The sequence below is a fragment of the Trematomus bernacchii genome, unplaced genomic scaffold, assembly GCF_902827165.1.
Source record: "Trematomus bernacchii unplaced genomic scaffold, fTreBer1.1, whole genome shotgun sequence".
Classification (NCBI taxonomy): Eukaryota; Metazoa; Chordata; class Actinopteri; order Perciformes; family Nototheniidae; genus Trematomus; species Trematomus bernacchii.
Window position 1 is genome coordinate 4,487,384 of NW_022987910.1, and position 26,904 is coordinate 4,514,287.

Sequence of the window (26,904 nt, forward strand, 5' to 3'; positions counted from 1 at the left end):
TCTGAAGAATCCGAATCAAGTTTATTGCCAGGTACCTTTAGACAAACATGGAATTGGCTTATATGGTGGTGCAAAATAAACAACATTAGACATTGTTGCTGATATTATTAGCAAAACGTGACGAATGGATCCATATTCAATGGAGATGAAATGGGGTTGGCTTTTATAAAAAAAAATTATAAATACATGTAGGCCTACATAGCATTGCAGCTTTATGGAAATTACAATTCAGTTGTAGCAGTGTGGAAATGTTTATTTTCACATGTAAAGTTACAGATAAAATACATCAAATTATGGTTTGTCCCTTCAAAATAAACGCACCACTCAGTCTAGCATTAATCTCGCTCGGCATTGCCAAAGCTATTGTTTTTATTTTGAAAGTCGTGACCGGAAGTGTACTTTTTTTGAACCAGTCCAGTTTGACAGCGCTCAGGCATCTTCTGCACTCCGCGCGCTGCGTGTGTGTGTACTGACGGTGTGTGAAGCTTGTGTGCGTGTGTAAACACAGCTCGGTCGGCTCATGTTAAGAGCGAGGAGGGCCAGGCTGCAGCAGAAACAACAAGCAGGCTGAATCGTACTGGGGGACCGCTCAGATGAGGAGATGGCAGCCGAATCCACCCGGAGATTCACCAAAAACCTTCTGAAGCCGGGGACCGCGGCGGAGATACGGCAGACAGCGTGCAACGCAGTCAGACACTCCGCAGTGACGGTGAGTGGACCCCAATGAATCGTGAAAACATGGTGGTAGTAAAAAAAAAAAAAACGCATCACCACCTGTGGGCCTGAAGCTTTTACTACTCTGAGCTTTTGATTGCCATGTCCACCAAAGCTTTGCATCTGGACGTGGTTTTGGTGTCTGCCTCTAACACCGCACCTCAGCTCTGGTAGATCTGACATTGGCATTCATGTTGCATCTTTCTTTGCAGAGGATGAGCACAGTGCAGCACCGCTGTCTATTGATCCTGCAGGGGGAACGATGTAATACGTTTAATGCTCAGTATTGTGCAGGAATCTACACATTTTTTCCCACCATTGAATTTCGCTTATTGGCTGGTAATGTGACTATAAAATCGTAGAGCCTATCATATTCCCATGTGGGTTGGAGTTTATTTCTGTGTGGCTGGCTGGAGTGAATGAAATGAGCCTTAGTAGTAGGATAGTAGGATGCGGCAAGACACAGGCAGCGGTTTACATCTGCCCAGCGGTGCAAAGAAACACCAGGAAAGATGGAGGGAGGGGCACAGAAAAGACAGAAGAGAGGGAGAGGAATTCGACCGCTGGGCTTGATTTACGACTAATAACATTTGCAGGCTATTTAAATGTCGCGAGTTGTGAAATGTATGCTCAAGTGGGTGTGTCACGCCGTATAATGAGAGGCTCTGATTGACGTATGCTATAGTGGGAGGAGGGGTATTTCAGGAGAAAAGCAGCCACACGCACGCATGCACAAACACACACAAAAGGATTTGTGTTTTGATAATGTCCTTTTGACTCATCTGACAGAGGACAAATCCTCCACCTTACTGTGTGTGTGTGTGTGTGTGTGTGTGTGTGTGTGTGTGTGTGTGTGTGTGTGTGTGTGTGTGTGTGTGTGTGTGTGTGTGTGTGTGTGTGTGTGTGTGTGTGTGTGTGTGTGTGTGTGTGTGTGTGTGTGTGTGTGTGTGTGTGTGTGTGTGTGTGTGTGTGTGTGTGTGGTGTGTGTTGTGTGTGTGTGTGTGTGTGTGTGTGTGTGTGTGTGTGTGTGTGTGTGTGTGTGTGTGTGTGTGTGTGTGTGTGTGTGTGTGTGTGTGTGTGTGTGTGTGTGTGTCCACGATGTAGGGATTAGCATAGAGAAAGGTCACTCCACTCCAGTCTCTTTGCTGCTACTCTACATCCTCTTCACTCTGGTGTTAGTGTGTCAGTGGGACACATGCGTAAAAGAGCCCAGGGAGAATTGATTGGAATAAAGACAGAAAATCTAGTTTTGCTGGTGCATGTGGGAAGACAGGATTAAAATGGAAACAAATTGAATGAATAAAACCTTGCTTTTTCCCTGGACAATCGAAGTTTTCCATCAGCACTGGGTCAGCAGAATAGAACATTATTACAAGATAATAGCATGAACCTTAAGAGTAAAGGTTTACTGACACTATACATTTGTCATGGTGCCAAATGGAGTACAAGAGAATAGTGTTTATTGATTCCCATTGGATGTAGAAATTGACTGGTGGACTGGTAGGTCACCTTGTGTTGGTATCATTAACAACACTCATACACATGTTGCACTGCATACATAACATACAGAGCTTCACTGCCTTGCCTATAAGCGCTGCAGCTGATAACACATTGTGTCTGTGGTTTTGAAGCACATACATTACATACAAGTGACTAGTGTAAAAAGGAAGTAAGAGATAAATTAGCCTGAAGCAAGAGGCACTTTTGTGGCCCGATGTCCCCCCAATATTATAGTATCATACATACAGTCAGGCTATATGAAGATGTTTAAAGAAGTCTGTCAACATCAGGGTTTCCCACACATAGACTTTACTTGGGCGGGCCGCCCAGGTATATTAACGAATATACCGGCCGCCCAAGTATATTTCGCGACCCATTTTATTTGTTTTTGTTTTTAAAGTTATTTTCATTTTTTTTTTTAATGGATTGTGAACGCAACGCTGCGCAAATGTGGGTCTGCCTCACACAGGGTGACTGGCTGTCTACATGATGTGGCCTGCCGACATGGCCGCTGTCATACAGATCATAAATCAAAGCCCTTGATTGGTCTCTGGCCGTTTCTCAATCGCGAGGATATTGGCTTCCAAGCCAATATTTCAAGGATGCTACGTCATCAAGTGCCGCCGAAGGACTGTTCCAATCTCCAGCATACTTGGAATTCCACCGAGGCCGCGTCCTTGGTTTGGGGGAAATTTCGAGGCTGCACATGGGTAGACTTCGCGTCCTTAAAATCCCCACAATGCTTTGCGCATGGACCAATTTCCCCAAATCTGTGGCGGAAGATGTAAGGCGGGGCCTCTCATATGACGCACACCTGCACATTTGCTAGCCTGTTCCACTCTTTGTTTTCCGAATGCCAGGAAGTATTCTTGCCTTGCTTCTGAAGCAAGATGCTCGGCTCGGCTGTGCTACCGAGCCAGCATCCTCGCGATTGAGAAACGGCCTCTGTGTGTCATTCAAGCTCGGAATAACCTCAGCTCAGGTGAGGTTAAGGACTCTCTGAGTGTTTAGATAGTTAACTTAGTTTAAGTTCTCAGTGGGTCTCAAACGGTTTGGTCACCATTTATGTAAACACATATTTCCATTTGAGGGGGTAGTGATTAGTCAAATATTCATGAATAAACTTTTTTTTTTTAACTAGGTGAAAAAAAGGTAAGATACACTTTTAAAACTTGTTGAGAGCTAAAACTAGTCTTTGCTGCTGCCTCAAAGAGGAGCAGGAGGGAGACAGGTGAGGCTGATTCAGGAGCCCAGACACACTCACAACTATAAATGAACCAAAAATAAATAAATAAACAAGTTTCAGTGTTTTTTCATATTGGATATGGTATGTTATTGGTTATGGGCATGATTTTATGATTATTGAAATGTATACAGTTCTGTTTCATATGGGTGTTCTGTTCCCATAGATCTAGTCTCTTTATTTCCCCCTCAAAATGCACCAGATTGATGCATTTAACCCCACTTAAAATCACATGGACAGGTTCCTAAATAAATGTACAATTTTATTTAAATAGTGACCCATGTCCATATATGTATTTGTGGGTAGTAGATTTAAACTATAGGGCTATCACTATGGGCAGCAACGCTGTAAATATTGACAAATAAACCCAGCAAAATGGCACAAAAAAAAACTGGTAGTTGCCTGGCTGGGTGTATAATTTCCGGCCTGACTTATTGTCTCGGTCCGGCCCTGGCTGTACCTGTTCGCTCTGCCATCGCGTGAAGGGTCTGCTCACAAGCGACCAACAGAAAGGTTAATGTTAATGTTGTTGTTGAACGTCACCTCACCTTACCCGCCCCCCCCCAAGTATATTTCAGATCTGTGGGACACACTGAACATGTTTGTATTCTTTATTTGTTTATTATAGCCACTATTAATTTGTGGTGAGTAATGCAATTTCACTTTATATTCCTATTTCTTTATCTGCTTAATATGTGCTTTTATATTTATGGACCTTTTGATAAGTCAGAATCTTTGTTACTATAAAAGTGTTGCCGTATATCATTCCCGCTACTTAACCTGCTGTTTTGCCCACAATATCCTCAAAGGTATAGCCTAAAAAATTAACAATGTCACAAATGTGTATTGTCATATGACCCTACCCTATGCAGATTCATATAACAGTTGAGTTGTATTTGGTAAGAACGGAAATGGAAACCATGACTTTGAATATCAGTATGCTCAAAGACACCTTTTTTTTTTTTTTGTCTTCCTCATCCTCAATGATAAACTGGTTAGTTTAAATTCTTCCCTATATCTTGAACAAGATTGAAAAATCCATAAATAATTAAGTCATTCTATATGTGGATATAGGATGCAGGGATGTAGAAAGAGAGGGTGAGTGTGATAGAAGAGTAAGCATGTTTGTAAAAGTGTAGGTATTATGTGTTGGGTTTAGGGTTAAGTGGGTGTGTAAATGTCCATGGGCGTTCTGTGTGTGGACGTTTTTTGTGAGTGTGTTAATGCATGGTCTTTGTTGGTGAAATAAACCAGGTCAGCAGAATAAGGCCCTATGGCATAACATTGAATGAAGCGCTCACGCTGACCCCCTCTCTCTTTTTATAGTAGTCTGTTTCCTCATTCACTTAAACATCATTCCCCCCAAACTAGAGATGTCCCGATCCGATCACGTGATCGGGGATCGGAGCCGATCACGTGATTTTCAAAAGATCGGAATCGGGAGAAAAAAATCGGGGATCGGGAATTTCTTTTTTTTTTTTTTATAAAATATTTGTATTTTATTTAATGTTACAAAACAAAAATGACCATGTTCACGTCTTAAAGTCATCCTGAGGCCTTAGTTTTGGTTTAAAATTACACAACATCATGTATGTGTTGCTTCTTTTGGGCTTGTTTTCATAGACCTGGTTGCTTATTTCTCTCAAATCTGGCAACAGAGTGGGCAGGGCGCAGTGTCTAATAGTAGCAGTAAGCTAACGAGAGGCTACGTTCAGCTGGTGCCTCGGGAGTCGGGACAGAGAAAATGTCAGGAGTTTGGAAGTATTATAAAATTGAAAGCAAAGGCAGTGTAACAGCCAGATGCAATGTTTGCAAGGCGGAGGTTCCGCGTGGTGGAAAGAACAGAGCTACGTTCAACATGACCAATCTAATACAAACACCACCAACAACAACACGACGAGTACACAGCGGCCACTCAGGTAACGGCACTGAAACAACCGACACTTTCAGAGACTTTTAAAAGGAAAGAGAAACTGCCCCAGAACAGTGAAAAGGCCAAAAACATAACAGCCAAGATAGCTGAATTCATCGCGTTGGATGACCAGCCGTTATCTGTGGTGGAGAACGTGGGGTTTAAGGGACAACTTGAATGCTTTTCTCCTTTTTTTTCTCTTAATGCATTGCATAAAGATCGGATCGGGAAAAATCGGTATCGGCAGATTGTCAAAATCAAATGATCGGAATCGGATCGGGAGCAAAAAAAGGTGATCGGGACATCCCTACCCCAAACCGGACTTTACTCCCCATCTCTCCATGTTTGCGATTCTTCCATGTTTGCGATTCTTCCATGTTTGCATCTGCCATGGTTTTCTTTCTTTGTTTCTTATCGTTCCATACCTCTGCATCGGTCCTCAGTCAGGTTAGGTCAGTTTCTGAAGTGTGTGTGCTTGTGTGGATTCAGGAGTGTATAGCATACACGATACCTGGTAAATCCCCCTGGTGCATGCTGCATTTTCCTCCTCCGACGTGCTCTGTGAAAGCAATCATAGCTCTCTGACTACTTCACTGTTTCTCATAGTGGTCAGCCCACCCATCCCCAAATATGCACAGAGCATGGAAAGGGAAGATCGATACAAGAATGAAGGATGTCAGGGTGGTTGAGTTTGGGTTTTAAGAAGCTACAGTTTGTTGCTTCAGTGACCATGAGATCTTTTCCATTACATATTTTCTGGCCTCTGCCTTAGCCGCTGGACAACAAATAACAACAACATTTTTCTTTTTTTAAATAAAATATATTAAAAAATGTATATATATCTAGCAAATGTTTAATATATACGGTAACAAGGCTTGTTTTGTATCAAATCAACACCTTCATACAAAAATACAGTATTTCAGTCACATTACTGCTGATTTTGTGCAACAGAGAGTGAGAGTGTTTATTATGACTCACTGCTAAAGTGAGCAGTAGTGTAGACACAAGCGCTGTTCTTGTTGTGACTCTGGTTGCCTGCTGGGATGAACCACATGTCATACCGTGCCTGGAGGATGCCAGCTACACTAACCACGCAGCCAGAGAGTGGAGCCAACAAACCCCCCCCCCTGGCAGAGTTTATTTACCCATGGCACAGGGATGCTTGTATACAGTCATCCTCACTCGTCTCTTAATGCATGCTCATGCATTTTCACATGGCATTCTTATGTTTGGTGTCATACCACCACCCATCTTTCATTTGGTGCCAAATTAAGCCATTTCATGCCTGATCAGGTTTTGACTATTTTTGGTGCCCAATCCCAGGCTCCAGACAGTTACCGGGAATTTTCCATTTCGTTACAAACCAGTGTCTGATGTCATGTCATGGAGATGTACGTTAATCCCGTAATGTAAAGGTATCTAGATTGTGTGATCATCATAGCAGTTTTTTGCTGATTTAGCTTATTAAATACAAATTACTGCATTTTTTTAAATTGCTGACTGTTTGCTATTGGCTCTTCCGACAAGTTTCAAGTCTTTGCATTTTTCTTTGCATTTTTTCAGTCACCTAAATATTGACTCAAATAATGTTTTAAGCACCATATTAACTGCAGGAAAGGCCCCGGAAGGAGTAACTGATACCAGGTTCTTAAGTGTATTCCTTCCTCTGAACCAAAGAAATTAGGTAACATTTATATAATCCTTTTTGTTAGATAGCTAGATCATTTTATGTCGCTTCTGCTTTGATAACTGCCTGCAGTTGAAAGCATTAAATCACTCTGAAAACGCATGTAGTGCTTTGGAAACTAGCTGATAGTGATGTAAAATACATGTGACTTAGAGTTAATGGGCTTAAACATGCAAAACCCTTTAGTATGATGAACCTTTACCAATGTGGTTCACCTCCATGCTCATGTGACAGTGTGTGTTCTTTGGCCTTAATTGAAAACTCACACAGCAACATATAAAAAGACGTCCAAGTGCTTTCCGTTCCTGTATTCTACCACATTTTTTAACATGACGCAAAGCTTTCAAGTATAAAAAAAGATGGTCATATTTTATTGAGCTAGTCTTTTTTTATTATTCACTCGCTTGGATGCTTTATCCCATTTGTTATATAACTCATCAATTTGCTATTTGGGGAATAAAGGATGGGAGACGTGATATTTCAGTAGGTTTGCTAAGGATCTCCTTTCCCCTCCTCTCACTGGGAATGGAACCCTTTTTTGTCTTGTCTCATACCATTAATCAATTTCAATTGATCTTTTAATGTGTATGAACATCAGCCTTAATGTATCTGCTCCTGGGCTTTACTAGTCATAGTCTGTTTGTATGTTTTGGTTGTTCTAGTAAAATACCACCACTGGGCATGTCTGTCTGTCTGGAGCTAAAATGTGTGTCAGACAGCATGGAGCAGCCATTTGTTGGTTGGGGGCTTGTCTACCCAGCGATGTGTTGTGCGTGTGTGTGGGATGGTTTGTGGGGACATGCTGTCAGACTGACTCTGCTCGCTCCTCATGACGCATCATGACTGCATGACTGCTGACCTGTCTAATATAAAAGAAAAATATATATTTTTAATACATTTTTTAATTTATTTAACAGGGACAGTGCACATTAATAAACATTTCTGTAAATGTGCCATATGCTATTTTTCGACTGGACCGATGTTGTAATCACCCTAAAAAGTCAACACAATCAGTAGAAACATGCAACATACAATACTGGAAATGCTAATATAAAACAAAACATTCATATTACATAGCAAGACGTTCTGAAAATCATTTAGACTGCTGGTAAATTCGTGTCAGTGTGGTTTTATCTTGTATTGACCACAGTGTGCTGCTGCCCTGTTTCAAGAAGACAGTTGTCAGTGACACGTCAATCAGCATTAACACTATATATGGTCATCCAATGCAAACTGATAATGCTGAAAATCAATGGTCCCAGAGGAGAGAAACAATTTAGATGAACAGTAAGTAGCGTACTCTACCACAGACTAGCCCCTGTTACCACGGCAACAGAGAAAGGTCAATTATGATGGAATTCTAACAGGAAGCACTCGTTGCATATCTCTTCTATCGTCTTCTAGTATATCTCATTTCATCTCATCTGATGTGTCTCCACTCCCACGCTCTAAATTACTTCATTTAGCTGGTCTGCTCATATTACACTATTATTTTAGCTGTATCTCCAACCCGCCTCCTTTAACTGCTTTCCTTCCACTGCATCTATTATCACCTTTTTTTTGTATGATTATTTTTAATTGATCTAGCTTGCTTCTCCCTTCTGAGGTTATTGCTTGCATGACGACAGTCTGAATCTGATATGTCTTTGGTCTGAATAGGAGATCTGCTCAGATCCTGACCTTCCTGTCACATGCCTCTTATTACATCTGGACAGGGCATGGTAGGACAGGGACAGAAGAGCAGCTGGAGCCATAATCAAGCTTTTAATTGGGTCAGACATCGGCAGTCTCATCATTTCAGAAAGCCAGATCTTAAAGAGGGGGAAACCCAAGATGAAAATGAGGAAGGGGGATAGAGAAAGAAAGAGATATGGTCGATCTCTCACATCTCCCAGAGGAGTAACAGCCAAGGCTCTACAGCAGAGGACTTTTATTTAAATACTGTCCTGTGTGTGGGTTATCACACATGTAGCAGGCTATTGTTCAATTGCATCGCTATTTACATGTTTTAATGAACAGTGTTTGCACATGTGGGTGTCTTATTAGCATAAGAAGGCTTATGATATAGTATACATGCAATGTTGAGTATCTTTGTGCTATATTCACAAGTTACCACACCAGCAACTTTTCAGGTCCCTGCGGATATTCATGTAAGTGTTCTAGTTTTTGAAGAAAGTTTGTTCCTCAACACTCCAGGCCAGAAAATGCAAATGCTGTTCTGTTGTCTTTATTTCCACAGAGTCACATGTGAAGCTGCTTAACAAATCATCAGAGGCAACATCTCCCTGCCTGCCAATACAGTTATTCTCTTACATAAGTTGGGGTTTTGGAAATCATACCTCAGCGCGATTGTATAACCATATAAATAAGACTGAGCGAAAGAGACTTGTCCAGCAAGAATAATTAAGAAAGGAGCTTTTGGACTTCAACATTGCAATGGAACTATTTCGTTTCACTTTATTGAATGATTTTCAGGGATTATAGTGGTTGTGGGCCAACATACCTAACATAAAGATCAACTCCTCTACTAATAAACATCACATCATACTTAAATTATTTTTATGAAATAAAACTAGGAAAACAAATAATTATTACATAGTGAAAGTTTATTCTGTTTAGGCCATTATCTAATAAAGACATTGATCATGAAACAAGATGGATGATAACCCCCTCTGCTAAACAATTCTCGGGGGGAAACCATCATTACACTCTAGCTAGGTTAGCACTAATCTCTCTCTAGGTCGTCCTCAGACGAGCCCTCCATCGTCGCTTCCAGTCATCCCGGTTCTCCGTATAGGATTTTTGGGATGACTTTGTTCTTCATGGTTGGCTTTACTATGCTGATTTAAGGACTGGGGGGCGCAACTCCTCTCAGTCCTGGTTTTTAGTTCAGAGTGTCCTTCTCCTAGATGGGTTGCCTTCCATGGCTATGAGCCCCATCTGCCCGGGGAGCATTGTAGGGAACGGTGCCTTGCTCAGGGACACCTCGGTAGCACTTGGTCTTGCCGGGACTTGAACTTTTCAGTTGCCAAGCCAACTCCCTATCGACTTCGCCACCATCGCCCTAAAATAATAATAAACTAATACATGGCACTATATGTCGATGGTCAAGAGCAGAAGACACACTCCATGAAAAAGCAAGGAAAGCCAGAAAAGCAGTAAGATTGGTGTTTGTTCAAAACACTTTAACCTCTATTTGTATTTGGTTCTGTGTCATTGCCTGGCACCACTGTCTCATGACCTATAGCCTGTAGCTGACGCGTGGTGACACACCTCACGTTGTTTCCTTTCCTCTCCATCTCGCATTTTGGTGTATGTCAGATCATAAATTCGAAATGTGTCAAACCAAGTTGTGAAGTTTCACCGCCTTGATTGTGTTTCATGACGTGGGACAGGATGTTTGTGTCTTTCATATCAACTATATATATATATATATAACAACTCATGCATGCATCTTTTCTGAGAAGCCATGCTGTGCAGTTCTTCAGGGCGTCTTCATCATGCAGTGCAACCAAAAGGTCTGTACGTGTTACTTTTATCAGCAGGGAGACACTTCTCTTCGTCTTTCAAACTTCCCTTCACCCCGTCTCCCCTTCTAATCTTCCCTCCAATTGTTTCCTGTTATATTTCACTTCTTACATTCATTCTTCCTCTACTCCCTCTCTCCATTTTCTTCTTCTTTGTTTTTTTCACTTCTACACACATTCCCTAATTGCCTAAACTCCATTTCTATTCCCTCATTCTCACTCAAAATCAACTGGATTACATTCACCCTGCTCTTTGCTTCTCACTCCTTGTCATGTTGAGTGAATGCTTCCATTGTACCGGGTGTGTGTGTATACACATGCAGACAGGAGAATAGAGAAAGGGATTAAAGGAGATGAATAGTTCTTTGACATTTGTTATGACTGAGCTGCAGAAGACTCAGCCGTGTTTGCCTGATAACAGTAGGACCGTGCACTGCCAGGGCTTGGTGTATGTCTGTCCCCATCTTCTCAATGACTCATTCAGAGAGGACAGAGAAATAAAAGCAAAGAGAAGAGGGCACTGGAAAAAAAAAATCTAAGCCGGCTACTGTCACTAGTGACACTGTCTCTTGCTGAATTCCCCCTCTGTTTGAACTCTGCGGGAGGCTGTGCAGGGATCTCACTAGTGTGTGTGCTGGGTGTGAGCACAGGAAATTCATTTTTTTAACTTTGTAGTGTCAGACTGGCAGTTGTTTGATTGTACATTAAGACAAAAGGTCTGTTTAGTCTAGGTTGGAAAAGTGGATATAGAGAAAGTACGTGTCGGTGTGTGTGTGTGTGTGTGTGTGAGGTCACATGAGAGGAGGAGAGAGAGAGAGAGGTCCCCCGGGCTCCATGCATTGTGCCAATGTACGTGTACAAAAGACTCTTTGGAGAGGCTTCACAGCCAGTGAACTGCTCCATTCAGACTTAGCTGACCGAGTTTTGCCTCACTGGAGCTTAACTTTTATCCTCTCTCTCACTTTTTGTAAAGCTCTCCATCCAGCTTCACCATCCTGCCCTGTACCTTTATAGACACCACGTCAACTCGTCCATCCAGGCCTTTTTTTCACGGCCCTCAGGGAAGGGGTTAGGAAGGGGAGAAAGGGTGGGGGTCCACTTCACATGCTGGACTAAGAATAGTTCAGTGATTCTCTGCTAGTGAATTGCAGTGTTGTGTCTCTCCCTCACTCTGCATTCCAGAGTAGGAGGCCTGAATATGTTACTGCCATTACCGTCCGACCCCCATGCCCTGCTGCCCTTGCCCTGTTGTATCTGCACACACACACACACACACACACACACACACACACACACACACACACACACACACACACATATGCTGGTCAGGGTGAGACAGATAGAGCGCACTATCTGATTAGGAAATGAAATGTCTCATTTGTACAAGCTGTTCTCAAAGATATAAATCTTAAAACAAAACTGTGTATTTGTTACATGTTTGAGACATGTAAGATCTTTGTGTGCCATTCACCGCCGTCTTTCCAACTGTTCCTTGCTTTGATCAACCCGGCTGACTTGCCAATCATCCCGTCCGTCCGTGTATGTCCTCTTAGCCATGGTTTCAGAAAGTAAAACTGAAAGAGACAGAAGCAAGCAGCCATTATTAATATTTAACCATCAGCGCCAGCTGTACTTACCCACATCCACCCATACCCAAAGATAAAAGTGCACACATTCATGCACACACATTATTATGTCTGCAGAGCCTGGGCCCCTGCCAGAAATAGAATCGTTTACAGATATTGTGTTGTCTTAAGTAGCTGCGTACAAGAAGACATAGCTGGCATAGCTTGTCGTTGCAAAAGATAAATGGCTAAAAAAAGCCTATACTGTAGTTTCAATATATTGCTCGAAAGGAATCTGGTTCTAACTTAAATGCACAATTTTAAAAGTAGGTTAACTGGATGTGGCGAAAAACCAATTGCATCTAACCAGAAGTTCAAACAACCTGACAGCCATCTGTAAAGGATTATGATTTTTTAAAAGCTGTTGTGTAAAACACAGGGCTCGAATATTCATTGGCCAATGGGTAGTGAATCTCCACTGTTTACTGAACAACAAAAATAAAACATTTTATTAATTGAAAAGCTTTAGAGATGCTTGCAGGTGTTAGTTTAGCTTTCCCCCCCTGTTTTCTAGTCTTTACCTTAAGCTAAGCTAAGCTAGCTTCCAAGACTAGGCAAATAAAGTGTTTACGGTATTTCCCCAAATTAAACAGGACAAACAGTAGTAAGTCAACCTGGGAAGTTCAATACATGCAGTTTATTTTTACCAGAATATTCCTGGAGAGATTCCTCTTGAAAGTAAAGTGACTGTCAGAACTTAAGGATGTATGGTCAGTGTTTAATCACACAGTTGTGTCTGTCGAGTGGAAGAGTAGAAATAGATTTGACTCAAAGATGCCAGTTTCGCTCATTGCTATTTACCCTGACTGTGTCTCTCTGACATGTGTCCCACAGGAAACGTAACCTGGAGCCAAAACGCTCAATAAGTGAAGGGACTTAAGGTCAGGGTGCTCAGATCTATGGCTGTCTGTCTTTCTTGTGGTTGCTGATGTTAGAGTGAAGGAGTTTGTATGATTTCAGTTTTTGATTGAATGCCTCTCTACGGCTTAATGTTTGCGTTTGTTTGGCTTTGTATGTTTTGGTGTGCGTACACAAATTGTGTTAGTCTTAAATGTCAGCCAAAGAGCTGGAAGGGGATCTGCAAAATAAATAAGAAAGGGAAAAAAGCACTGAGAAGAGCGGGAGACAGAGGAGTGATTTTGAGTCTGTAAGATAAGGGCGGGGGGGAAGGTAAGGAATAATAGATATGAAAACACATGAGGAAAAGTCTTCCGAACAGCTGCGTCCTCGGCCTAAACTGGGACCTCAGGGAAAAGGAGCTGTGCTGAGTGGGCGTCTGGTGGATAGTTAGCGCTGGTGTGGAGGTTACATAGAGGTTACATGTAGGCTTTGTGTAGGTGTCACATGTAGGCGTCATGACTGAATGATTTATTGCTAACTAGACATTCTAGTTGGCTTTTTCTTCACTCTGAGGGTGTCGATCAGGGGGTTGGCATAAAGTCTTAAGATTGATTTTACACTCAGGCTGGATGAACGTGACTGTTCATAACCATAGCTCATAAACATAGCATGCATTGGGATGGTATGTGTTTCTGGCATTTCTGCATAAAACTAAATATTGGCTTGGGCATGATTTAAGATGAATATGGCAGGTTCAGAGTGAGGACACATTTTTCAAGCTAACAGAGCTACAGGAAACAGAAATCATTATGCGTAATTGCCCGAGGAGTAGTTAGGGTTTCCGAGTGTCAAGAGGCTCCGGCATGCTGTGGAAGTCGAGGAGAGTTTTAAGTACAGTATTTCTGAGTTTGATTTGGCCAGCATGAAGGAGTCTGTGAACTTTCTCAGTGTTGGAGACTTTCTTACCTGTACAGGAAACAGGAGAGGCCTAACAGCTGTATAAATGGCCAAGATAAGATCACAGAGAAACAACGGATACATGGCACTGCTGAGAGAGAAATTATGGCTTCTGTACTCAAGTGGTATTTATTATGTAGCTGCAGTACTTTTTCCAGTAGTATCAGGTTCTGATGAACGAATAAATACTGGCAAAGGGTCTTTTTCTGTTTCTAATTAATGTTCCCTCTTGGACGAATAAATCACGATTTAAGTAAAAGCTCTTTTGCTCTGCTTGCTGCTATTTATTTAAACCTTTCCTGTATTGTGAGCTGACTGCTGCATCTGTTTTTCTCATTGAAACCTTAAAAAACAACATAAGAGCACTGTACCCTGTCTGCGCGAACCAAAATAAGCATTACCACCTCATAAAGGATGGGTATTATTGTAAATATATATTGCAGAATGCATTAAGAAGCCGGTGACCTCAGCCGGCTATGCTTGACTGCTGAGGCCAGAGTTGGGACAGGGGGGGGGAAACAGCAGGGAGATATGGAGAGATGCCACGTGGGAGAGTGAATTAATGAGGCACCGGCTCTGTGACAGTACAGTAGCTGTGTGGAAATCTACTGCCCTTGCTCCTGGATGCAATGGATGCTGGATCATTCCAGTGTTCAGCTTTTCACATCTCACAGGCCAGATTCTTTATGAATTTGTGAATTATCGTTAGAAAAAACAGGGAGGTAGAAAGGCACAAGCTGCAGTTTTATTGTTTTGTTTTGCCATTATGTCCAAGTTAAAAAGAGTGTTTGAGATAAAGGAATCTGGAAGTCTCAGCGGGTTCCCAAGAATGTTTTTATTGGATTTGGGTCACTGCACTCTAAACATAGTCCACCTTCCCAAACCTGATAAAATATATTTGTATTTAATTAAAAATAACATTTTAGAATGAATAAGCAAATGGCATGCATTTAATGAGTGTGACTATTAATCAAAGTATTCATTTAACCATCAAGGTGTATCAACATCTTTGTAAGTATACCTCAGCGAAACCGTTTCCAAAACCATTTCCTTGATGTGTAATGTAAACCAGTCTGTGTGTCTTTGTACAAAGTTCCACATATATTTCATACAGATGGAGTCCAAAAGTGGTCCAACTAACAAAATGTACATATTTATTCATTAAAGGTGGGGTAGGTAATTTTGGAGAAACCAGCTCGAGTGCGCTAGAATTAGAAAATACACAGCCGGAACAAATCTGCCACTTCCTTACAGAGCCCCTCCTCCAACACACACGAACGCGCACATGACCAATGAGGGCACGAGATAAGTTTGTGCACAGATGGAAGGCTGACAGGCAGGTAGGCCATCCAGTTATTTTAGCCGGGCCGGCTAAAATGATTGGTCGTGCTTTTTACAGCACTACGGCTTCCACAGATGACATTTTTTTATGTATTTTTTGTCAAAGCACTTCAGATATTCATTGCTATCGGGATGTTAAGAGCATTCCATGGAATATAACAAAAAGTGTATCTCGAGCCGGTTTCTCAAACTTACCTACCCCACCTTTAAGGTTTGTAAAGACAAATGGATGTATGCTTTCAATTTTTCTTTCTTTGATTACATAACATTTAAATATGTCGTCTGTTAATAAGGAACATATGCAGATATACTTTTCCCATGAACTCAAGTGTGTGTGTATCTATTTTGTTACTTTTGATCCCCACTAAATTATTATTGAAAGTAGAAATACTGAAAGTAATTTTCTGCGAGGAAGGTACGTTGAGGTTGTTGTTGTTTGGTTAGATGGGTGAACTTTTAGTAAGAGGTAAGGAAAATGAATGGAAATGTTTAACAATGCCCCCCCTTTCCCGGCAGTTGCTACCTAACAACTTCCTCTCTCCCACATTCTCCGTCTCATCTCCCCTCTCTTGCTCCCTCCCCCAACATCCCTCCTGCCCCAGGACTTTAGTTCTCAGTTAAAGACATTTTAATAGCTTCCTTTTCTAAATAAACCAGAGGAGCAGATAGTATCTATGGCACAGAGCGCCTCCTGGAGGTCATTCATCAAAGATGTTCCTGTAAGGGCCACTGCAGCACTGAGGTGAGCAGGGTGCCAGCCTCTCACCCTCCACACGGCCTGCTGTGTCCGGCTCTCAGCACTAGATGGCATTGGCAGAGTGCTGTGGCGCTGAACTCTGTCCTTCCTGTTAACACCTCCAGGGAAAGAGATACTTCACAGTTTTCAGGTTCACAACATGATACTGTTACAGTCAGATTGTACAAATGGATCGAAATGATTCATATTTGCAAATGCATTCTCTCATGAAAATATGTCTGCAGTGTTTGTTTTAGAAGGGCAATGGTTCGCAGAGAAGGTAAACATGACAACACATCTAACATGTGAAAGAGAAAGAGAGAAAAGTGACAGTGAAAGCAAGAGCTCTGGATGAGCAACAGAACCAACACAAATCTTAATCATGAAAACCCCTCCAGGTCAAACAAAAGTACAGAAAAAGTCATACATCTGCTCTGTGAGACTCTTCCGATACAGAAAAAATGAAACTGAAAAGCACATACTTTCCAAGCACTATTTTTCCACAGCTGCAGCACAGCAGGGTAACGCCATTAATGTATACAACCACCTGAAACAACATCACAAAATACAATATGATGAAATTACTCAAAGCCAGGAAAATAACATAAAAGTATATGACCACAAAAACATCTGACAATTACAGGTACAGGTCAAACATAGTGCAGACAGATTTGTATTGCAATGTTTTTCTTATCAATTCTTAGGGGTGCCTGAAACTCACTTTAGACTTTAGTCTGTCTTCCTGTTTGTGCAAGAGAACGTGTGCTGTGGTGTTGCATCCGCAGGCTGAGGTTTTACTGCAAACGGCACATCAGGATTAATGTGAAACAATATTAACAATACACAAGTGTAGGAAAAAAAGATCCCTTCAAATACAAAGAATCATCTTGAGCTAAATTTGGCCCAACAAATCAGATTGAAATGTATTTTGTACACTATTTGCAGTGGAGTTTGTCAGAAAATGACCTTAGATTAACTTGACCTTAAAGTGTCCAGACATGGATGTATTTTTCTTCTTCTGCTCCGTTCTTTTTCCTTCTTTTTTTTATTCGAGTCAGTAAACTTTCTCGATGACTGCAGCCTGTCAGCCTGTAAGAGTGCGTGCTGTGTTTAAGAGTAGGGGGTGGTGCAGCCAGAAAGAGGGTGACCCTGTGCCCCTCGTGTTGCTCTGTGAGTGCCAGGGGGCCAAACCGTAGTTTGCTGAGAACCCAGCCTTCTTGAGTGACAGCATCCTTCCTGTTGTGGTCTCCATGGGAACAGGAGAGTGTTTTCCCGAGTAAACTCCGTGAAGCTCTGCACCACATCAAACAGCGCTGCCGTGAGTCAGCCTGCAGCGCTGCAGGGAACCTCACTAAAGCAGAGCTAACTGCTTACAAGGCAGTGTGCAGGAGTTTAATGGACTGTGGTTTCCTCCTTGGCCTAGTTGGCTGAGCTAATCGAAGTCAGTAAAACAGCTTATGTTCGTCTAAATAGTTAACCTACATGCGTATGCTTCATGCACACACGCATCACACTTCTGCAAATCTAGCGTACATAACCACCACTTTGTCACCGTCAGTGTTGTTCAGCAGAGTAACAGAAGGGTTGTAGAGACTGAGGCTGCACAGCTGGAAAACATTAACTCAACTAATGATGGCAGCTCTCTGCCCTATGCACCCCGATGATGTCATCCTCTACAGAGGTTCAGACTTACACACAGTGAAACCCCCGGTCACAAAAAAAAGCAAAGGTGAGCACAAAGAGGACACATACTCAGGCATACTGTAGGTCCAAGCAATAGAAAAGGTGCTCACAATGAAATGCTAATGCTTAAATGTAATGGTCCGTGTGAGTCTCTCTAATATATTTGAAGTTACCTTGTGTGTAATGATTTGTTTTTTTTATCTTAGAAGCTTACCATTGTGGGTTAACAACATATTTAGGTTTAGGTGGTTTATCTGCAATTTTCTTTACATTTGTAAGAAAGAAAGTGAGCATGCAACGGTTTTTAGGCTAAAGTGCATGTTCATATTTTGCACTTAAAAATGGAATCTACAAAACGAAATGACCAAACTAGCTCCCTTCAGATAAGCTAACACTGTAATACTGCTTACATTTTCATTAATTAAAGGTAGGGTAGGTAAGTTTGAGAAACCGGCTCGAGATACACTTTTTGTTATATTCCATGGAATGCTCTTAACATCCCGATAGCAATGAATATCTTAAGTGCTTTGACAAAAAATCCATAAAAAAATCATCTGTGGAAGCCGTAGTGCTGTAAAAAGCACGACCAATCATTTTAGCCGGCCCGGCTAAAATAACTGGATGGCCTACCTGCCTGTCAGCCTTCCATCTGTGCACAAACTTATCTCGTGCCCTCATTGGTCATGTGCGCGTTCGTGTGTGTTGGAGGAGGGGCTCTGTAAGGAAGTGGCAGATTTTCTCCGGTTGTGTATTTTCAAATTCTAGCGATCTCGAGCCGGTTTCTCAAACTTACCTACCCTACCTTTAAACTACAGCAAGTTTATAATAAAAAAAAACGTTATTTCTTGGAATTATTCTATGACATTTAAAGCTAATTGAAAACCAGACTCTGCTCTTTTATTATCTATGTTCCTAGTATATTATTTCCTCTTTCTTTTTCATGAAGTTACTGTCAAAAATAGTACTGGCCAAGCTGTCTGTCCATTTACTCAAACAAAATGCTCAGTTTTGATTTCTGCAAAACTTCGAAGCAATAACACTTACATATCAGTTACTTTATTGAACATGAATTGGAATAAATAACCCATGAAACTAAAGATACAGTTATGGGGCTTGGCATTTATTATGCGTCCAAGGGAGTTCAGAAATTAGATGTTTGAGTGGCACATGATTAACTGAGAAGAAATAGGAAGCGACAGAGGAATAACAAAAGGAGTCAGCAGATTATTCCGTCTCATTGTGTACATGGCGGTGTTTGTGGTTGTGTTTGGGGCATGGGACACGATCCTTGTACAGCTTTGTTCTTCCATTTCATTGTGTGATTTATTTACAGTAGTCTCCTAACCGACTCTCACTAAAGGACAGGTGTCCTGGGAGCTGAGCTGCTTTACACTGTACCATCTCCATGTCTCTCTCCAACCACAGAGGGCGGTTTCCTCACTCTCTTCCATGAAAGTGCAATGTCCTCATCACTTATTCAACACTCACCACCCCGTTCACTGAAAGTTGCCTCGGGTGTTTTGCTTTAAATTGACTTTTCCTTCTACTTCTATTTAAAAAAAATGGTGGAGTGAAACAATTACAAAATGCAGAGAAGGTTGTAACTAAAGAGGCTTTCCTCAATGAACCCCCTACTCTGCCTCTGCATTAAGACTACATTTTTCTATAATAGTACATTTGCAGGCAACTTTGATTGATTAGTGCATAACAAACATAAAGCATGAATATGGTGTGATCAGGCCTCATCCTAGCATGATGATGGTATAATACATCTAGACTAACAGACTGCAACTCTCCTGATAACAAAAATAAGTACTTTATAAGTACTCTTTATTGCCCATTTTGCATGTGTGCATAACAATAAAGTGAAAGACAACCAAATAAATCTTGCACAGTATAATAATCTGCTCCTGCTTTCCTTTCTGAATTTTGAAAGCCAATGAAGACAAAGCATCAGCAAATGACTGCTGTCTATCGTCATGCTAGAGTACCCCAATATACTGTCAGAAATGTCAAGGGTTGATGATTCCTCATAATGTGTGTGGACAGACAAAATTCATTTAACATTAATGTAACATGAGCTTCAATTCGACACTCTTCAAATAATCTTATCTTGTGATAATCTCTTGCAAATGCTTTCATGTCACCAGTTCAAAATGTGGATGGAAACATACTCACAGCAGCCACCGTGGTGATATAATGTCAATGTGAAGGCAGGCGGGCTGAGTGAGAGCACAACGCCACGCTAGCTGTGTAACATGGGGACTGTGCTGGAGACTACAGTGCATGTTTGTGTGGGCATATTTTCATGACAGGACCATTGTGGAGGCCTGGCATACAAACAAAGCCCATCTCTGTGGGCTCTGTCTGTTTTAGCTGCTGTTATACGGCATGTTGCAATGCAGAGCTTTTAATGTGAAGTAATTGTTTTTGGAGGTGTTAGGGAGGGGACGGTAGTGGGGGTGGGTTTAATTGTACTTTACTTTGAACATTCAATGGACATATTATTCACTATCATCTCCTTCAAAATGTGTACATACAGTATGTGTATGCCTAAATGTGTTTTTCTGTGTGTCTGGTTGTGTTGGGCTGTTTATATTTAGCTATGTAAAGCATTATAATAATGAGTGTTTATGTGGGTGGTGGGTGGGTTTTTCTGTCATGCAGACATGGACACTTAATGACCCTAATCATGACCTAACAACATCACCATGGTTACCTCCTACTCTCTGCAGGGAGCTGAGAGTGGGCAAATGTCATTGCCTATACATTATGTGCCACTTGAAGACCAATCTACCGACAGCCTTTAAAAACAATGCGTGAAGTACTAAATTATAATGTCGTTTATTATAGGTAGAATATGTAAAGCATTACCTTAAATGACCCTAGGCTTGGGTTACTAGCTATATCTGTTTCAGCGATGCTTTGAGATCTGCATTTCCATGTTTGACTTTATTTGTGTTAGTCTACTTACTCTTTTCATCCTTACATTGTTTAAGTCACCAATTATCATGTATACAAACCATGAATCTCCAAAGCATCAACTTTTTATGGCTAAGAAAAGAGAACTGTTTTCATCATTGACACTGCATTATTTTAGCCAATCCAATAGTTTTAAACCGATAATTGTCTTAATACTTTTTAATTTGAAAAGGAAAAGATTATGACAAGATTATGATCATGTCATTGTACCAATTCAAATAATGACACAAGTATCGACATAACGAATGTGTAGTTCTCTAATACAGTAGCTTCTGGATGCCGATTCCATGAAAAATAACTTCTCTTTTAACTTCTAACTTTTAATACATTAAATTGTTATATATTTTTTTAAAGTTTAAGTTATTCTAACTTCTTATAATGTGTATTGCATTGGTGATTTTGACAACCATTGTTCCATTGACGATATTTTCCGTCAGTGTTTGATTGATTGACAGTCTCAACCTGTCACATTCAATTTGATATGTTTGTTGGTCCCGTCTTGCTCCCCCTCCTCCCTATTAACCAAATTAAATTAAGATTCCAGAGACTGACAAAGATGGCAAAGAACAGTTACCCAAAGTCAAGGCTTTAAAATGTCCCTCAAGAAACCTTTGTGAAAAAACTGGTCCTAATGTACATCAATATTTTTCTCCAAATCTATGTATGGACCTCTTGTTCCGCAAGTACGACTCGCAGGAAGAAAAAATTGGGAATTTTCAAATGAAAAGGATTTCAAATGTCTGCAAACATGTGAAGATAATTTTGGTCTCTGAATGCATATTGCTTTCTGTCTTTCCATTTAGCCACACACAGTGAAAATGGAACATGAAGAATAAAGCAAGACCAGATGTTACTGTGACATGAGAACAATTAGAGCGGTGAAAGTGATTGTTACTGGCACATCTGATGTAATGTCATTTTATGAGTCTCATTTAGCCAAAAGCCCAGTCAGTGTCCTGTTGCAGTCTCTGAGCTAAACCAAAGTTGCAGGAATTCCCCATGTTAGCTCTACAGTCCGAAAACTCCAAGTGCACGCTTCATCTGTAGCCACCCACTCCCCAATTACCATCCACTTTTCGTTCAATAGCGTCTCTCACCACTCCCCAACTCAACCCCAGAGCTGCACACACACTCTGCCAACATCCACTTGAACATTAACCTGATTTTACCTCTAGCAAACACATGAATATGCACATTTTATACACTTTCGTAAAACAAAAGCAATAGTTTATTTGACCAAATCAAAGTGTGGGACAGTTTTTGCTTTCTATGCACTGTCTGGAGTCCATTAAACACAAATGCCCAGCCAGCAGATCTGGCCACTTGAAAGGACATGTGTGATTGAGAGAAAAATTGTGAGGAAGAGTGCTGCATAATGAAATTCTGAAAAATGATGTAAGTTTGTATGTGTGTGTGCGTGCGTGCATGCAGCAGCTGGTTCTGGTCAGCTGACAGCTATTGCAGACTGTGATTTGTTCGGTGAGTCGGGCTGGGCTGAACCGTGCACAGCTGCTGTCAGTGTGTGTGTGTGTGTGTGTGTGCGTGTGTGGTGTATTGAAGGGAAAGAGAGAGAGGGAAAGAGAGAGAGAGCCAAGTAAGGCTGCCAGTGTGTAAGCTCAGCAACAGCAACATTAGGAGCTGGAGACTGGAGAAGAGCAGTGCAGGAATTAAACAGACAGCTTGCAAAGCAGGACTGGTTAAAGTGAAAGAAGACCAGAGAGGACAGTAGGATGGAGCCTCAGATATCCTACTGGGCCTGAACAGAGCACAGCACCACTGGCTGGACCAGGTGCTATCTGGACTGAACTGTGTCATCAGGGCAGGCACTTGAGTTCAGGTTAGGATAAACAAGGAGTCTCAGTTCAGGTGAAGCCTACACTGCTGGACGGAATCACGCTGGACTAGGAGACGACAGCAGAGGATTATGGGTTGTTCGGCCAGTGTTGTCCTGCTTCTACGTTCAGTGGGCGGTGCAGACTGCGGTCACATGTGTTCGCGACAGGACCAGATGTCATTGGAAGCTGCCACTCCAACCCTAGAGGGTTACACCACTACCAAATCACCTCTGACCATCATAGTAATGGTAACCTACTGCACCTCCAACCCTCCATTAACTCAGCTTTTCTACCTAATGCATGCGTGGGCAGGTAAAGGGGGTGGCAGTACAGTATGTGGGTCTGGAGTAATGTCATCATTTTTGGATGGCATGTGTGTATATTTTTGTGCATTTTGATTGCATTAATGGATGGATTTATGTCTTAAGCCAGAAGGTAAAAGCAAGTTTTACCTTAGGTATACATTTTCGTTTATTAATTGTGACATTCTATATTGTTTTCTCTACATATGTGCCTTTTCTTACAAGCATACTCTTTTTTTGTACTCCCTCTCTTACTCTCCCTGATGCTGAGGTTGATGTATGATCAATGATTAGGGCCTGGTCGTTTCTCTTCACAGCTGAGAGGCAGAGGGGCGGAAATGGAGGGAGGAGAATAGAGGGGGGTGGTGGGGTCAGACATGAGGAATCTAATTTCTGTGGGAAAAATCTGCTTGCTCTGCATATGGCCAAGAGAGAAGATGATTAAAATAGCTATTCAAATGGGACTGGATAAAATGGTGGATGAGGGTTACACGGTTGAGTGAATTAATGAATGACTGGATGAATATATCGATGAATGAGTCACTTAAAAGAACATGTGTACCTTTCGACACAACTTTTCTTTGCAGGTCAGTCAGTACATCTGTTTGGTATCTGTATCCACTAATGGTTGCCAGTTTTTTATTCCGAGAAAGACCCTAGTTTCTGAAAGCTCAGTGGAAAAAATGTTCGAGTTTTGGCAGAGTGGGCCCTCTACACTCGCCCCTTCTGTTTCCCCTTTCTTTTTTTCTTTCCTTCTTTATGTCTTTCCCTCCATTAACCTCTCTTCTGGTGCCTGTTTTTCTGGTCTCTGTGGCAAGCTAGAGTCATAATAGTTTAAACTGCAAAGTCATGCTAAACTGCTGATTCTTGTACTGTAAGTATAATCGGTAGCACTTTACAATAAGACTACCCTTATAAAGGATTCATAAAGGGTTTATAATTAGGTTATGAATTAGGTTGTAAACACTTTATTAATCATTAAGAACCATTTATAAACCAGTTCTAACATAGTTTGCATACATCAACACAGGCTCACTATTTGGCAAGATGACTAAGCCTTATATTGGCTACTTAGCGAGAATCAACTCGGTGAGCAACAGATACCAAGGATGCTGGCTGATGAAGAACACGAAGTAAGCTAAGTAGCCAATATAGGACTTAGCAGTACAGATAAATGTGGGCTCACTATTTGGCAAGCAACCAGTCACAGTTGCCCTGTTTACCTCATGTCTTATAAAAGCTTATTAATGATTTATAAAGTGTTCACAACCTAATAATAAATGAATTACAAACTATTCGTAAATCGTTTATAAGGGTAGTCTTATTGTAAAGTGGTACCGTATAATCTAATGTGCTGCTGATATATTTAGGCTTCACTACAAACGAATGCGCTAACTAAGCCTTTTCCAAATCAGAGAAAGACATTCATCAGCGCTGAAACAATGCCAGGGTGTCTACAATTCTCCAGGCTAACATGGCTTGAAAGACCTCATTCCAATATGCAATTATGTTTAGTAACTTAAATGAGTTGGTCACAGTTTCATGTCCAGCCCAGATTTGTGAAAAAGCTTTTGAAGTCAGGTTGCTGAATATTGGAGGAATCCAGCCAAAAACTACAGCTGTATGTCATCTGCATACAATTGAATAACATAATTACAATATGAGAACGTGGCAGCATGCAGACATTATGGGAAAGGTACTTTAACAGGACATGAAAGTCATTCATAACTCGGTACAATCTCCTTGCCACTGTTGAGAAAGCCCTTTGAATTTGTTGTCATGAAACCAATGACACAATCATCTTTAACAACTTTCGTCAGCAGAAATGTTTGGAAGTTGTGGTCAGAGAAAGAACGAAAACCCTCTGATCTCTCTTTTGGTCTCTATCCTCCTTGTTGCTGACATCTTGGCATATTATGTTGCTGGTCAATTGGTCATTGACAACATGAGTAATTCAGGGAATTATTTGTTCATTCACGGTGGTACGACGGATCCTTAGGGTTTGAGTAATGGCCTTCCCACAGATTAAAATAGATGTCAAAAGTCAACAGCCACCACAAAGAACTGTAGTGTGTGTTTTGGAAGAAGCCGAGACATTTTGTTTTTTATTTTCACCACTACTCAACACGTCAAATAAGCCTGACAGAAGCGATGAGCGCAAGAAAGTCAGACAGTCATCAGAGGAGCAACTTCTCTTAGAAGAATCCCCATTAGTCCCAATGCGTCCCTCCCCAGACCTCGCATTGCTCTAATGATGTAAAGCAGATGCCTTCTGTCTGCTTTCTTCTCCTCTCTACTGTCCCAGTTGTCCCCTATCTCCCCTTATTCATCTCTCTCTTGTACTCCCTCAACCTTTCACATTCGTTTTCTTCATCCAAACTCCCCCTCTCTCTGCTTCCGTCACACTTTCCGCACATCTTTCCTTTAACAGGATGATAAGCCCTTAAATCTGTGCTTGAGAATGACACAGACCAGCTTGTGCACATAACGTGCAAGGAGTTGAACCCTGTGAATTCTCTCCATCTTTGTCTTAATAATTTCCCATGCTTGATTTATTCTGCTCTTCTTCTTTGAGTACCCCAACCCATCCTCCTCTATCTCTGTCTTCGTCTGTCTCACTTTCTAGTTCACAGTTATGTTGGAGGAAAGCCACGCTGTGAGCCACCAGTGTGGTGCTCTATTTGTGCGCTCCACACAGCTGTAGTTTACCAACATCAACACCCTCTCTATCTAACCCCCGCTAAGAGGGAGGGAGGAAGGAAAACAGAGCAGCCAGGGAGTGAAGGAGAGATGTTAAAAGGGATGTTTAATAGGGTGAGAACAAGAGATTAGGAAAGAGACAGAGATAATCAAAGGAAGAATGACTAAAGGAGTGTGCTGCTGAGGACGTTTGATGAAATGAGACGGATGGAGGGATGGAGCCTGCCGAGGCAGCTGCAGCACAGAGGATGGATGGATGGGGGAGGGAGGGAGGCTGAGCTGCACTCGTTAAATGGGTTTGAGCGAGCGCAGTGCAAAGAGCATAATTAAGATTAACTATCTCAAACACAAAACATCAAAGAGTTATTAACGATGATTAAATTAAGATACACAGAGTAGATTAAGATAAATGCTTAGAAACATCTTGTCCTGGTAGACTTTCAGATTGTTGTTTTACCCTCTCATGTCGGAGGGAAACACAGGACCAGCTTTTGCATTTTACACTCTTTGTATTTGACATGTCATTTCCATTACGTGTGAAACCGTTTTGCACTTTAACCTCAAAACCTTGTCACTTCACATCACTTGACCAAAACTAACTGTCACTAACTGACAATAGCTCCACCTACTTTTAACAATAGCACGTAGCATTACACTCTTCCAAGAAACCATGTAGTCTGGATAACCCACACTTTTCTTGAGGAACTACTTTTTAACAAAGATATACTCACTATAATGTTTACAGTTGATTCTGTAGATTATCAAAAGTCAAACAAGGACACTGTTTCTAGGCATAGATTATGGTTTTTAATCAGTTTTTGTATAAATTATTTCAAATGTAAATGAAAATCCGTTGACCTCTATTGCATTAGGGTGGAGGCATAACATTCAGAAACCTCAATGCAAATAAAAAACTACAGATATATTAAGTGAACAATATGTCTGTTCTCTTTTGGAATAATGCAGTACATTGATTTTACTGCAATATTTAATTAATTCATGCTCCCAAAAAGCCTAATGGCGCCACCTCCCTATGTGTTAATGTGTGCAGGTATCACAGTTTATCATCAGGAGTTGTTTCCTCTTGCACAGATCTCTGTTCTGCTATATGGTTTAATCCAGGGGGAAGTGTAGGTCTGTACAGGCCAAAAATAGATACAATGCTATGGTGCGTTTATATGGTCTGGCATGCATTTATATACATTTGATCAAGCAACATTGGGAACCTATACGTTTTTGTTTTGTATATGCCTTATTTTGTATACACAGTGTCATGTACATGAGGATGACAGGCTTGCTTTAAAACAGGAAGTTGATGGT

General features: G+C 41.3%; 1 protein-coding gene across 5 annotated transcripts in view; it reads left to right on the forward strand.

Moving 5' to 3' along the window:
• Positions 1–448: 448 nt before the first annotated feature.
• Positions 449–26,904, forward strand: part of dock10 (dedicator of cytokinesis 10) — a 65,343-nt gene continuing 38,887 nt past the window's right edge. For 4 of the 5 annotated variants that reach the window (XR_004554682.1, XM_034115000.1, XM_034114996.1 and 1 more), the window contains exon 1: positions 449–709. Coding sequence is in view for 4 of the 5 variants with exons in the window: in XM_034115000.1 (XP_033970891.1) it covers positions 602–709 (108 nt within the window). In the remaining variant the exon portion in view is untranslated. Of the gene's footprint in view, positions 710–10,527; positions 10,575–26,904 lie in introns of those variants that run through there. The other variant, XM_034114999.1, reaches the window with a different exon arrangement.